At 36.0% G+C, this 15584-nt stretch overlaps 1 protein-coding gene across 5 annotated transcripts in view; it reads left to right on the top strand.

Moving 5' to 3' along the window:
• Positions 1-15584, top strand: part of RANBP17 (RAN binding protein 17) — a 329638-nt gene that overhangs the window by 31458 nt on the left and 282596 nt on the right. For all 5 annotated transcript variants that reach the window (XM_027841755.1, XM_027841754.1, XM_027841758.1 and 2 more), the window contains 5 exons: positions 663-736; positions 3242-3361; positions 7759-7905; positions 8119-8291; positions 8677-8870. In XM_027841755.1, coding sequence (XP_027697556.1) covers positions 663-736; positions 3242-3361; positions 7759-7905; positions 8119-8291; positions 8677-8870 — 708 coding nt within the window. The remainder of the gene's footprint in view (positions 1-662; positions 737-3241; positions 3362-7758; positions 7906-8118; positions 8292-8676; positions 8871-15584) is intronic.

The following is a 15584-nucleotide window of genomic DNA, read 5'->3' as shown; positions in this document are numbered from 1 at the left end:
TCCTAGCAGTGGGGATGGTGAACATTAAGTACTCAAATGAAAAGCAGTGATAACTCACTTTTAACTGAATTTCTATCTTGGCACATCCCATAGAGGGATTGAATGGATCTTTTTCCCAATACAGCTAAGATATTACTACATAAATATCTGGAACAGAATATAACAAGATCCTGACTACTCCACTACCTTATCTAAACTTTAAAATTATTTTTTGAAATCCTGACCACAGTGTGATCTAGGTATTTTATTTTAAAACAAATGAACAAGAAAAAGGAAAAAAACTATTTTGGAAAATAGACAGTGCTTCAGCTCTTAGCATTTGATATTGTAGAAATACTGAAGAGTTTCCCAGTAAAATTAACTAGAAAACCTGTTATGTTAAAGGAAAATTACTTTGCCTAATTCATTTTTTATCTCTGTGTTTAAAAATATTTTCCCCAAAACACCCAGACCATGAACTAGAAATTGTCTTTACCTGTAAAAATATTTCTCCTTACTAGGTTTCAATTGAACGAATGAAAAAGTAATTATTAAGCACTTTTTGCCAAGCACTGTGTCACAATTATTTTTATGGTATTTTTCATTCAGTAGTTTAAACTTCTTGGAAGACAGGCACTCTATGAATTGAAAGTAGTGGGGTTAGAAGAATTTTTTTTTTTCAGTTTTCCTGGAGTCAGAAACTTTGGACCTTTTCTTCGATTTATATCATGCCCTTCCACCTCTACTATCTCAATTAGTAAGTAAAATTTAGTTATTAATTTTATCTAAAATTCAAGTATGATATCTATTTGTTGAAAAAAATGTACTTTATGTATATTTGTTTGATTGGTTTTTTTCCACTTTTATTAAGGTATCCTGCTGACAAATAGCTCTTAATCTCCTGAGACATGTTTAAATTTATCTTTTAATTGATTTCCAGTGAAACTGCTGCTTTTAAAAATTTGTTCTGCCCATCCACTCTCTCTCATATTGTTATTTGATTATTCGTAATGAGTAATCAAGGTGTTCCCATACTAGGTAATGTCTCATAGGGAGTATATTGGTCTCTGAAAAATATAGACATTTGTTGATTTGAGCTTAAAGCATGGGCTAGACAAATAGCAATATACAGAAGCTGTCATGTACATAAAGAGCTGAATATTCAGATATATGTTATAAATGTACATATAACATATGTTTATGTATATTCAGTTAGAGAAATTACAGTTTTTCCCTTGTATATTGACAAAAATGTTTCAAGATTGAAACTGTGCATGTGATCATTGTGTATTTAATTATCATTCTGAGAATAAAATAACAGAATGTCTGAACTTTAAAGAATCTTAGAGATGAAAACCATAACAGTCAGCAGTTTGATGAATTGTTCTATGTGTTTGTACTTTTTTTGTCCAGACTAATCATTTATTGAAGCAACATGTTATGCTTCAATTAGTGATATTAGGACCAAAGTTTCCTATTGTGAAATGAAAAACATGTCAAATTAAAATGTATTTGTAAAAATTCAAACATATTTATTTTACCTATATACTTTAGAATTAATTACAGCATTTTAAACCAGTAGGACAGGGCTACAGAGATTAGGAGTAATTTGGAGCGAGAATACCTCAGAGCCAGGTCACAAAGGTCAGAGCCAGACTTTGTCTCTGAAGTGCAGGTGGTCAGGAATCAGGGATCAAGAACCCAGAAAAAAAGACTTGGCAGCAAGATAGTGGGAATCCTGGCAGGATGGCCTGGTGACAATATGACCCTCAGCAAGAAAATAGTGATGCTGTACTAACCCTTTAATTTACTTTAGGAAGGCAAGAACCAATCCCCAACTTATACATAGAGATAATTGACTCAACTGGGGATCAAGAACATGGAAGAGATCAGTTACTAACAGGGAAGCTATCCTCCACATTTAAAATTTTTGTACAATCACCTATTATTAACTCATAGATATTTAACAAATATAACAGTTAATGGAAACTTCATTTTTTCACAGCAGAAACTCAACATGGAGATTTTAAAATACATAGTTAAAACTTTCATAAATAATTAAAATGAGTGAATGAGACTTTTGGACTTTGATTTTCTTGTAGTATAATACTTAGAAATACCAATTAGAAGAAATGGACAGATCTGTAAATAGACAGGTAGTTGCACAGTCCTTTGGTGTGTGGGAAATGGTCCTTCTTCCAGAATAGGTCCCTAGTTTTGCTTTCTAACTGCCTTCTTTTTATTTTTAGCTAGTTCAGCTCTTTGGTATTCTAGGAATAAATGTCATATCATTTCTTCCTGAAAGTAAATAAAGCATTATTATTTATTTCCTTTAAGTGAATACTTATATGAGTACTTCAAAAAGGTGAATAGTTGGAATATAATCAGAATTATTCAGTGCATAGTATATCCATTTTTTGTGATGCTTATGAGAGATCAAATACAAGGCACTGAAAACCAACAAATGAACAATAATATGCCCCGTGTATAGAAAGTTTAGAACAATACCATAACTCCTTGTCTCATAAGATCTTAATGCTCATTTTGAATGATTAAACCTCTCATAATCTCTGAACTTGGTAGGTGTTCTTTCCTTGAGTGTTTTAACTATGAGGCTAAAGTTCAGAGAACCCATGAAGAGCCAGAGCAGGCCATTGAGTGAATAGATATAATAATTCATCACTACTAGTCCTTGGCCAAACGCTTTCAACCCTACTTACTTCTGGTATTTGCAGAGAGTATTCTCTGCAATGTTAATTACTGTTTGTGTTGATTATGTTCTTTTTTAACTTTTTCTGTGATTTGATACCCTGAATTTACTCTTTCACCTATTACTTCAAAAATGGCCTTAGGAGATTTGAAATTATAGCAGAAGAGCTAATTGTACAATAGAAACCTGTACTGAGAGGAAGAAGTTCAGTGATGTTTCAGGCCTTTAGCCTAAAAAAGTCAGTGTTTGGTAGGTTTGACTATACATTATTTCATATAGATGCCTTGGGTTTGTTTGTTTGTATTTTTTTTTTTAAGAAACTGATCAAGATTTCCTTTCTGTTCCCTCTGGTCTTAAGTGTGACATTACAATTTTTGTTTCTGATTAAGACTTGCAAATTATATTTCATGATATTTTGGTTACAATAGTTACCAATAATAAGAGTGAAAAAATATTCTGCACAATGTAACGGGGACTTAAATATCATGATATGTAGTTATAGTTGTTGTTGCTGTTGTTTTAATGATTCAAGATACTCTGTTTCTTTTATAGGCACTTTCTTGTTTAGTTCAGTTTGCTTCTGCAAGGAGATCCTTATTTAGCAGTCCAGAACGTGCCAAGTATCTCAGTAACTTAATTAAAGGAGTAAAAAGGATACTAGAAAATCCTCAGGTATTTATATAAATAAATTGTTTGTTGAGAACTCGTTACATAGACTCTTTTTTTAATCCCCCAGCTCTACCTATGTACCTACACTGATGTAAGGAACACCCAGAAAATTGTTTCATGCCTTAGAGTCTTAGAAATTTACATACAACTGAGAGGTGTGATTTGGCTAGGGTCTTGCTAATTTCAAGGAAGAACTCAAGAGGAAGAAATCCCCACCAAGCCTCTCTACTCCCTTGGCATCTAAAGAGGCCCTAGGAATTTACAGCTATTATGCTTTATCTACTGTCAAAGGAAATCTAAAGGACAGTAGAGGAGAGAGAACAGAAACCCAGAGCTGTGCTATTTCATAGCACATTATTGCTATTTCAAAAAATGAATTTTAACAGAAATAGGCGCAAATTGTTTTTTAGGCCCTAATATAAAGCAAACTGGGCTTAAGAGTTAAGAAAACCTGGGGTTTTATCTTGCCTCTGATGTATAGTAACTTTGTGATCATGGGAAAGTCACTTAATTACCTTGTAAGGTTTTTTCATCTGTAAAATGAATTAATACATATAGTATGGTTGTGATGAGACTCAAATAAGATGATGTATGTAAAAGCTTCGCAAACTTTAATGTGGGATATAATTGTCAATTATCATTGTAAGTTCAAATTAACTGGTAATAAAGATTGCTTCAGAAGGAACAGTCTCTTTATGTTGAGATCACCAGGCTTGGAGTAAAGAAAGCGGTATTGTCCTCTTAACTCCTGCATATCCTAACTGCATAATCTTTGTCAAGTTTCTTAACTTCCCTTAGCCTTGGTTCTTATCTGTAAAATGAAAATTTGACACTCGCCCTACCAGCTTAGGGTAAATAGGTTTACCTTTGTGCATATTTGTGCATATTTATATGCATATATGTGTGCTAATCTATTCTGTTTTTCTCTATAATTATAGAATAAGATACATGAAGGGAGGGATAGGTCTTCTTCATTTGTTTCTCCCTACAGTGCTCAACATAACTGTTAATATCACTCTAATTTTCTGTGACACGTAATAGTTTGCAAAGTATATCTACCTAAATTATTTCTTTTGATCCTCACAACAATCATGTGAGGTAGAATCCTAGAGACTTAGAATTGGAAAGGACCTCAGATATCATGTAATTTAACCTTTATCCAAATTTGAAACATCTCTGCAAAGTAGCCCTGGCTTGAGTATCTTCAGTACCTGACAATTCACTCTTTTTGGGCAACTCTTATACGATAGGCTGCCTCTGATAATGAGGGTGGTTTGAAAAGTTTTCATGGAGGAGATTCATCTTGGCAGGATGTTAAAACAGGCAGAGAGACACAGGATGGAGTATAGGAGTGGAGAGGGTTCTCCAATCAGTAAGTATGGCATTAGCAATGATTGAGGAGCAGGAGAGGATTAAGTGTACATTTTCCTTGCCATGCCATGCCTTGTCACTATGGGTGTCCTCTAAGGCTCTGCTCTTCTCTTTTCATTTTATACTCACTCACTCATCAATTCCCCAGTATTCTATGCAGATGAATCCAAGATCTATATATCTTGGATTATATAATATCTATATATTGTGTGCCCATGCTGAGCTACAGGCACACATGTCCCCACTGCCAAGTTATCTTGAACCAGATATATAGGCATCTCAAACTCAGCATGTCCAGAACAGAACTCTTTAGCTTTACTCCCAAACTTTCTGCCCTTCCAAATTTCCCTGTCACTGTTGAGGGCATCACCATCCTCCCAGTCAACCAAGCCCACAACCCTGGTGTATAATCCTTGACTCTAAACTGTCACTTACCCCACATACCCACATTTCAAATCCATTGCCAGATCTAATCATTTCTACTTCTACAATGTCTCTCATGTATGTCTTTCTCTCCACTAATACAACCCATAGCCCTCATTCAGGTCCCCATCACCTCTCATCTGTCCTCCTGTAGTCACTTCATTGGTTTCTCTGTCTCAAGTCTCTCTCCACTCCATTCCATCCTCCAGTTATGGCCAAGGTGATTTTTCTAAAACATGGATTTGACCATGTGACACACCCCTGGTCAGTGAATTGCAGTGGCTCCCTGTTACTTCCAGGATCAGAAATAAAGTATTTTGTTGAACATTTAAAGCTATTTAAAACCTCCTTCCCAGTCTTGTACCAGTTCCTTGAACATGATGCTACATCTTCATGCCTTTGTACCTACTATTCCCCATGCCTGAAATGCTTTGCCCCCTCATCTTTTCATTTTAATTTCCCTTTTTTCAGGACTCAGCCCAAATTCCATCTTATGCAGGAGGCATTTCTTGGTCTTTACTTTCTACACTACCTCCGAGCTGCTAATTCCTCCCTCCTTAAATATCTTCATATTCTGAATACACCTTGTATATACTTAGGTATTCGTATATCATCCATTCTGCTAAAATGTGAGCTTCTTGAGAGTAGGGACTGTTTTATGTCTTTCTTTGTATTCCCATTGCTTAGCACCATGCCTTGCTTGTTACAATAAGGGCTTAATAAATGTTTGTTGACTGACTGAATGTAGACAATGGGTTAAAGCACAAGTCTCTAACTTTTTTATGGGGAAGAGCTACTTATAATACCCCTAAAGCTTGAAGATTATTTGGCCAACAGCCTGCAGTTAGAGATGATGAGGAGTTTGAGCCTGGGTTTATTGGTGGGGGAGATTCTTAGCAATGTAGATGAGTAGGGAAGGGAAAGGGGCTGCTAATTGATATTATACTTATTCCTCTTTTCTGGGAAGGGAAAATATAGTACCAGCTGCTGGTCCATGATCAACCTTTGGTTTAGCTTTATGATAAATCAGCTTATTGGGAACCTTGAGGTCAGTTAGGATCTAAGAAAAGAACTCTTTGGAGGTTACTGGGTGCAATGCATAAGGCAGTAACATGTTCCCTTTCTCCTCTATGTATGCCCACACAGTTTTTTATATGAAAAAAGAGTGATAAACTTCCAACACTGTGATCCAAATACAATTAAACTCTAATTTGGCTACCTTTACATTCCTTTTAAAGACTTGAAAGAAAGGTACTGTTACATCTTTGAGCTTTTTGGCCAATTTTCCCATAAATTTATTCTCTGTATATCTTAGATGAATAAGGTAGGCTAGGCAAACTGGGTAGAGTCAGTCATGATTAGGGTGTTTACATCTGAAAATGGGTCACTAACTGTGTATTAGTTAATATGTATCTATTTTCTTAATGTTCTCTTAAAGCAGTTATAAAAAAAATCAAGCATTTTCCCGACACAGACTTTCCTACTCCCTTCATTTTTCAATCATTTGAGTTTTATTAACTGTATAATAAGTAATGAGTGACAATCTATTTTTGCATCTTCCTTTTACATCATATTGACTTTCCATACTAATATTATTAAAGTGATTCATGTAACTTAATATCCATCTTATCTAGCTCTTTATGTTGAGAGAGAAACCACTTAGCATCAGTTGTAATGTTAGTATTTGAGTAAGTGGCATTTTCCATTTGAGAAGAGATCCCCTTTGCCCTCTTGTGGACAGATACAATTTTTAAGTTTCCAGACTGTAGCTCCCTGAATTCATTGTAGAGTTTCCATTGCAATTTTTAGTGCCAGATAAAAGAAAGTATTGTGGGTGAATAGTGTGGTGTGCTTACAAGTTTCATTTTCACTTGTGATGTTTTTGTTTAAAAAATGATTTATTATTAAAATAAAGACTCTTAAAGGTTACATTGTACTTTGGAGTTATAGTAGATATTCATTAATTCTCTCAGTGAACGTGTTATCAGTGTTTTGGGGATATAACTTTGGACAGAAAGAAAATATTGCAAAATGGTAGTGGTTATCTGAGCTTATATTGCGACTCATGAATTCATGTGTTTTCATGTGGTATCAGAGAAATATGTGCTTGCTTTGTCTCTTCAAGGTGAAACTTCCAAATTTTGCCAAAATCATGGAATTTTACTATAAAATATTTTAACAGTTTTTAATGACACAAGTCACCATCAGAGGCAGTAGCCTCTGTGCCAAGCACTGTAGTTGATACTTTGTATTATTCTTAAAGAGAGGCAACTCGGTGGCTCAGTGGATAGAGCACTAGACCTGGAGTCAGGAAGACCTGATTTCAAATACAGCCTGCACACTCACTAGCTATATAGGTTTTCATGGATTCTGGTATTTAAGATGTGTTACTGTGTTAGAGTTCCAAGTGATAGCCCTGTTCTGGAACTCAGAGCATTAAAGGGTTACCTGAGGCACTGAGAAGTAAAGGGACTTACATAGGGCCACCCAGCCAGTGACATGGCAGTCAGGTCATCCCCACTCCAAGTCCCCTCTCTTCTTCTGTACCACATTGATTATTAGCTCTGTAGTTGTAAAATGTACTTCTTTTGTGTTTCATAATTCAGGGTTTGGCAGAACCAGGAAATTACCATGAATTCTGTAGATTTTTGGCTCGTTTAAAGACTAACTACCAGTTGGGAGAATTAATAATGGTGAAGGAGTATCCAGAAGTTATCAGGTTGATTGCTAATTTTACCATTACTAGTCTTCAGGTAAGGGATAATTTAATATACTAATGTTATTTGACTGAAAATTTTAAAAAGTAATTTGGGAATTTATTTTATGCTATATATTTGTGGGAATATTGGTTTTTTTCCCCACAAAAATATACCTATCTAAATAGCATAGTTGTGAATATTTTCATTTTTATCATGGGATAACATACAGCGTAATTAAAATGAGCTTTGTTTTTTTTTTTTTCATAGCATTGGGAATTTGCCCCCAACAGTGTTCATTATTTGTTAACTCTGTGGCAGAGAATGGTAGCATCTGTACCTTTTGTGAAATCAACCGAGCCTCATCTCTTGGATACATATGCACCTGAAATCACAAAGGCATATATTACTTCTCGATTGGAATCTGTCTCCATAGTCATCAGGTATTGAAAAATTAAATGTTTTTAGTTTATGCCTACCTTTACTATGCGGTAGATAGAGTGCTGGGCCTAGAGTTAGAAAGATCTGAGTTCAAGTTCAGCTTTGGACATTTACTAGTTATGTGACCTGAGGCAAATCACTTAACCTGTGTGTGTTTCAGTTTCATTATCTGTAAAATGGGGATAATAATAGCACCTACTTCCCAGGGTTGCTGTGAGGATCAAATGAGTCTAGTTGTAAAGCATTTAAACATTGTGCCTGGCATATAATAAGCACTATATAGACATTAACTATTATTATTTCAGAATCCTCTAAAGTCTTTGCATTGTTTACAAATATAAAAAGTACTTTAATGTATTTGGTTAAGTTGGTCTGCTATATTTTCAGGGATGGTTTGGAAGATCCACTGGATGATACAGCTACTGTATTTCAACAGCTAGAACAGCTGTGCACTGTCAGCCGATGTGAATATGAAAAGACATGTGCTCTTCTTGTACAGTTATTTGACCAAAGTGCACAGAATTATCAGAAACTGATACAATCATCTGCCAGAAGATCCATAGATATAGCAGTCCAAGAAGGTCAGTATCATTTGATTTGACTCTTAGGTCTATCAGCTACTTAATTGTTTATAAAGCTTTACAAGAAATTAGTTATCTTTAGTCACTTAATCAAATGGTATTAAGCTTTCTATTATTTTGATGAGCCATCTCTTAAAATAACTAATTTTCAGTAATTCTATGTGAAACAACTAGTATAGTAGGACCATCCCTATATATTTACAACGAATAGCCCTTGGTTCTAATTTAGGAATGCTTCTCCTATTTGTTTTATTACGTGTCATTTGTTTGGGGGTGAATTTTGAGAGAGATGGATGATGTTAGTTTGTGTGTATCCCCTTACTTCCCATCTCAGTCCTCTTTCCTTTTATCCTTATAAGGATAACACCTTACACTTTTAATGTTATATACTTTTTCAGAACATTTGGTATACATTATCCATTTTGATTTCATTTGATGAAGATTTAGAAAAGTCCACTGGATTTAGCAGGTTTAGCAATTATTTTTCATTGGGGAGTGAGAGCACCTTTTAAGGAGTATGTTGATTAGTCAAAGTGTCCAGAAGAGTGTGCCAAGATCATGAAGCACTTCAGGTTCATGACATATGATGATTGCTTGAAGGAAATAGGGATGTTTAACCTGTAGAAGACTTAGAGGGGGCATGATAACTATCTTCATGTTTTTGAAGGTCTGTCATATTACAGAAGTCTTCTCCTTGGCTCCTTAGCAACAGTGAGTTGAAACTTCAAAGAGGAAAATTTAGGTTTGATATAAAGAAAATCTTCCTAACCATTAAAACTACCACAAAGTAGAATGGGCTTCCTCAGAACATATTGAGTTCCCTCTTCTTAGAGTTCTTCAAGAAAAGGCTTGATGACCTCTTGGTGGATGTGCTGTTGAAGGAATTCATTTTTATGTACAGGTTGGACTAAATGACCATGAAATAGAATGGAATGAAAAAGCATTTATTAAGTATTTAGTATGTGCCAGGCACTGTGCTAAACCCTGGAAATACAAACAGTTAAGTGAGATAGCCCCTACACTCATAGAGCTCATATTGTAATTGAGGTAGACAACACATCTAGGAGAGCTCAGCTACTGGGTAAAAGGAAAGGCTAGATGGTCCTTAAGGTATATCAACAATGTGGATGACAAGTCACAGTGGGTTCTTAGAGTGTAGTATCAATGGATATGGCTATGCTTGGAGGCCTAGAGGGCACAGGGGTCCTCAGTGCTTATTGGTTGGTAAGGTCCTCCATCTTAGCAGAAGGATTGTAATTATTATCTCCCTGCTTATTCAGAGATGTGTCCTTAGGCAGCCAGAGGGCCTGAGTCAACAACTGTTACAGAGGGGAAATTCTGGTAGGATCTGGATAGCAGGAGCCTAGCTAGGGCTGGGGTTGGCTGGGGTGGAACTCCTAAACTGTTGGCTCTGTCCTCCAGAGATCCCTTCCAACTCAGATTCTGTGTTTCATTTCATTCAAATAGTGGGATTGAAAGCCAGTTTGAAGGAATTGAACACTGAGAATTGATGAAGAAATGAAGGAATAAAGTACAGTTAATTTTTTTAATGGTAGGAAAATAGTCTGTCAGTAGGGAAAGACTGAAGGGAGAAAAAGGGAATGCTTAACGTAGCCAACTCTTGGAAGAGATAGGCATCGAATTAAGAATAGATAGAAGCTCCTGTTGAAAAGAAAGGTAAACTTTTCCTTGGCTACCAGTGTGAAGAAGATGAATATAGAGAGGGATTTTGAGGCATGAAATGGAGGAAAAGAAGGAGTTGACAGAAGATGTCCTCTATTTTCCCAGTAAAGTAGAAAGGTCATTTGCTGAAGTATGTGTGAAGATGAAGGCAAGAATAAAGAAAGTTCGGAATCACCATTGAGGGCAGTGAGCTAGAATATACTGTGGAGGTAAGCCTATTGTATTTATTTTGTTTATGAGAAAACTAACAGCTCAAGAGTTTTAACTGATTTGCTCAAAGTTAGTGGTAGGGCTGGAATTAAACCTAGAAGCTTGAGCTCTTGCCACAAGATCAGACTTTTTCCATTTGCTTCATCTACACAGTTGTAGGTCAACTTTTTTGTCATTAAATATGTAACTCATTGTTAGTTTTTTTCATCCCCATATTTTAAATGACAGTATAGTTTATACAATTCACTTTACTATTATTTTCTATTAATATTCTAGTGTTTAGTCTAGTGATCTCATAGCAGCCTTACACTGTCTTTCCTGGTTCTTGTGTACATGTGATAAAATATTAATTTAACAGTAGAAATATATTAGGCATAGTATACATATGCAGTCTTAAAATGATGTATAATTTTCCTCAACTATCTTCATTCCTAGGTTAATTAAAGAATATCACTTCTTCCAAATGCATAGAGAGTTGATATTTAGATTTTCTAAAAATACAGACTCATTAAATAATAAATATTAATGTATAATAATAATAAATATGATAATATAAAATATAAATGTAGTAATAAATAATAAAAAGTAATTAATTAAGACCTGTCCTCCTTTAAAAGAATATTGAATGAAAGGGAAAAATAATCTAAGATATAGAAATATGATAAATGAAATAACATAAGATAGTAAATTCACATTTAATAAACATTTGTTAGGTGTCTATTATATGCAATCAGTCAATCAGGATTTGTTATCATCTAATATATGTCAGGCACCATGCTTAGGGTAGGAAATACAAAGATAGACATAACAGTTGTTTCAAAAGTAGCTTACGTTCCACTAGGAGGTTTTAACAAGTAAAGAGAGAAATATCATAGATAGCAGAAAAGGAGAAATCCAGACAGAGTTCTCTAGGATACTTGAAGAAGAGAGAGAACATTGTCTCCAACAGTGCTTGGGGAAGAGACTGATAGTATGTTGGAATATTGAACATAAAGAGATTAAATTAATACATAGTATAGTATAGTATTATTAAAGTTTACTTTATTTCTCTAATTCACTCTATATTCGCTTTACCTTTTTTGTTTCTTTGCCAATAATTGAATTCAGCAAATGTCAAGTGCCTACTATGTATGAGACAGTTAATTGTAACTGGAGATTCTAAGACAAAGTAAAAAACAATCCTTGCTTTCAAGGAGCTTCCATTCTGTTGTGGGGATATAACACATATGAAGATAAGTAGATGAATAATTTGAGGCAGGACAAAGCACTTAAAATTAGGGGAATCAAGAGAGGTTTCCCATAAAATGTGTCCTTTGAGCTAAGCCCTGAAGGAAGCTTAGTATTTTGAGAGGTGTAAGTGCATTCCAGGCACAGTCTAAGCAATAGCATGGAGATAGGAGATAAAATGCAGAATTTGTAGGATAGCAGATAGACCATGAAGGGAATTATGAAAAGTCTGTTAAGGTAGGCCGGAGCAAGATTTGAAAGGCTTTAAATTCCAGACTGAGTTTGTATTTTATCCTAGAGGCAGTAGGGAGCCACTGAAGATTCTTGACAGGTGAGTAGAATAATAATACCTGATATTTACATAGCACTTAAGTAATATCTTTTATTTACATAGCACTTAAAATTTTGCCAAGTGCTTGACATAAATTTTCTCATTTGAGCCTCAAAAGTCTATGATTTATATGTTACAGGTATTATTATCATCTCCATTTTACAGGTGAGAAAACTGAGCTCAGAGAGGTTAAGTAACTTACTCATGGTCACTTAGCTGCTAAATGTTGAAGTCAGGCCTAACTGATTCCAAGTCCCGCACTCTATCCACTATACCACACTGCCGCTCCAAAAGCGTCAGACTTTTGCTTTACGAGAATTATTTTGGTAGCTATGTAGAGGATGGATTAGAGAAGTGTGATGCTTAACTCAAGAAGACAAATTAAGAGGCTGTTGCAATAATCTAGGTGAGAGATGATGACCTGAAATAGGATGGTGATCAAGTGAGTAGAGAAAAGAGGGTAGATAGAAGACTTGTTGTCTACCTCTAGTAAAATTGACAAGAAATGGCAATTGATTGGATATGGGGTGAGGGAGAAGGAGAAATTGAAGATGACTTCAGAGTATTGAACTTGAATAGCTTAGGGTGATAGTGTCCACAACAAAAATAGGGTAGTTTGGAGGAGTAGGTTTAGCAGGGAAGATAATGAGTTCCCTTTTAAAATTTTTTAAAAAAATTTATTCTGAACTTAAACAGAAAAGCATTCTATATATGCAGAACACAGAAAGAAGCTTGTGACTCTCCATTTCTTCCTGCTTGCTTTTTAAAAAATAGTATGTAATACATTGCACATGTTACTTTTGAAACTGTCTTTTTGCCTATTCTTTCTGAACTTCCTTTTACTTTCTTTTTTTTAAAGATTCATTAATTTTTTTTTTAGTTTTCAACCTTCACTTCCACAAGATTTTGAGTTCCAAATTTTCTCCCCATCTCGTCCCTCCCCCAACCCCAAGACAGCATGCATTCTGAATACCCTTTCCTCTAATCTGCTCTCCATTCTATCTCCTCCGCTTCTCTTATCCCCTTCTTCTTTTATTTTCCTGTAGGGCAGGATAGATTTCTATACCCCATTGCCTTGACTACCCTAACACTGACAAAGGTCTCATGAGTTACAAATATCTTTCCATGCAGAATGTAAACAGTTCAACCTTAATAAGTCTCTTATGATTTCTCTTTCCTGTTTACCTCTTCATGTTTCTCTTGAGTCTTGTATCTGAAAGTCAAATTTTTTATTCAACTCTGGTCTTTTCATCAAGAATGCTTGAAAGTCCTCTATTTCACTGAATGTCCATTTTTTCCCCTGAAGGATTGTGCTCAGTTTTGCTGAGTAGGTGATTCTTGGTTGTAATCCTATCTCCTTTGCCCTCTGGAATATTATATTCCATGCCCTCTGGTCCCTTAATGTAGAAGCTGCTAAATCTTGCTTTATCCTGATTGTGTTTCCACAGTATTTGAATTGTTTCTTTCTGGCTGCTTGTAATATTTTCTCATTGACCTGGGAACTCTGGAATTTGGCTACAATATTCCTAGGAGTTTTCCTTTGGGGATCTCTTTCAGGAGGAGATTGGTGGATTCTTTCCATTTCTATTTTGCCCTCTGGTTCTAAAATATCAGGGCATTTTTCCTGGATGATTTCTTGAAAGATGAAGTCTAGGCTCTTTTTTTGATCATGGCTTTCAGATAGTCCAATAATTTTTAAATTCTCCTGGATCTGTTTTCCAGGTCAGTTGTTTTTCCAATGAGATATTTCACATTGTCTTCTATTTTTTCATTCTTTTGAATTTGTTTTACAGTGTCTTGATTGCTCATAAAGTCACTAGCTTCCATTTGCTCCATTCTAATTTTTAAGGAAGTATTTTCTTCAGTGAGCTTTTGGACTTCCTTTTCCATTTGGCCAATTTTGCTTTTTAAGGTATTCTTCTCCTCATTGGCCTTTTGGACCTCTTTTGCCATTTGGGTTAGGCTATTTTTTAAGGTGTTATTTTCTTCAGTATTTTTTTTGGGTCTCAGCTCCCTAGTTGACAAGTTTTTCATGATTTTCTTGCATCACTCTCATTTCTCTTCCCAGTTTTTCCTCTACTTCTCTTACTTGTTTCTCAAAATCCTTTTTGAGGTCTTTCATGGCCTGGGACTGATTCATATTTTTCTTGGAGGCTTTGAATGTAGGAGCTTTGACTTTGTTGTCTTTTTTTGGTTGTATGTTTTGATCTTCTTTGTCACCAAAGAAAGATTCTACAGTCTGATTTTTTTTTTGCACAGTTTGCTCATGATCCCAGCCAGTTACTTGTGTTTTAAACTCTTTGTTAATATAGGGATCTGCTTCCAGTGTGGAGAATTTACTGTCCCAAGCTTCGGGGGTTTTGTGCAGCTGTTTTCAGAGATACTTCTAGGGACCTGTAAGTCTTCCAAGGTGGTATGATCAAGGGCAAGGTGTTTATTCCTTTCCTGGCCTGGGCTCTAGTCTATGAGTGACCACAAGCACTCTTTTCTGCCTTAAAACTATGAGAAGGATTCCCTCTCCACCCACCAGCACTCCTTCTTGCCCCAGGACAGCCACCCAGAATTGTGACCCAGATCCAAGCAGGGGCAAAGCAAGAGAATCCTATCTCAGCACCAGCAAAGAGATCCCTGCAATCCCCCTCTGATCAGCCACTCGATTCCCCCTCACTCTGTGTCCCAGAAGCTCTGGAAGCAGCCGCTGCCCCTAGGCTGCAGCTGGGATTGGGGCTGGGACTGGGGCTGGGACCATGCTTCTCTCTCATCGCAGGCATAGACTTTTCCACTGACCTTTTAAGTTGTCTTGGCATTTGTGGGTTGAGAAGTCTGGAAACTGCCACAGCTGTCTATGATTCAGTCCTCTGAGGCCTACTCCAAGTTCTCTGAGGCCTGGTTTTTGCCTGCGTGCCCACATTGAACTGTGTTTCTCTCCCAGCCCATTGCAATAGACCTTTCTAATCAACCATCCAGGTTGTCTTGGGCTGGAAATTTGTATCACTCTGTCTTTTTGTGGGTTCTGCTGCACTAGAACTTGTTTAGAGCCATTTTTACAGGTATTTGGAGGGGTTTAGGGGACAGCTCAAGCAAGTCACTGCTTTTACTCCACCATCTTGGCTCCACCCCCTTCCTTCTCCTTTTACTGTGCTTTAAAAAAAATGTTTCAGTAGACCTTTTTGTGGCATCACCCTTGATGTTCCTCTTTCCCCCACTTCCTCAATTAAAAACAGAGAGAAGTGGGGGGGGGGGACCTTTGTAACAAATAAACA

The sequence above is a fragment of the Vombatus ursinus genome, unplaced genomic scaffold (genome assembly GCF_900497805.2).
Source record: "Vombatus ursinus unplaced genomic scaffold, bare-nosed wombat genome assembly UNPS02014863.1, whole genome shotgun sequence".
Classification (NCBI taxonomy): Eukaryota; Metazoa; Chordata; class Mammalia; order Diprotodontia; family Vombatidae; genus Vombatus; species Vombatus ursinus.
This window is presented reverse-complemented; position numbering and strand designations above follow the sequence as displayed.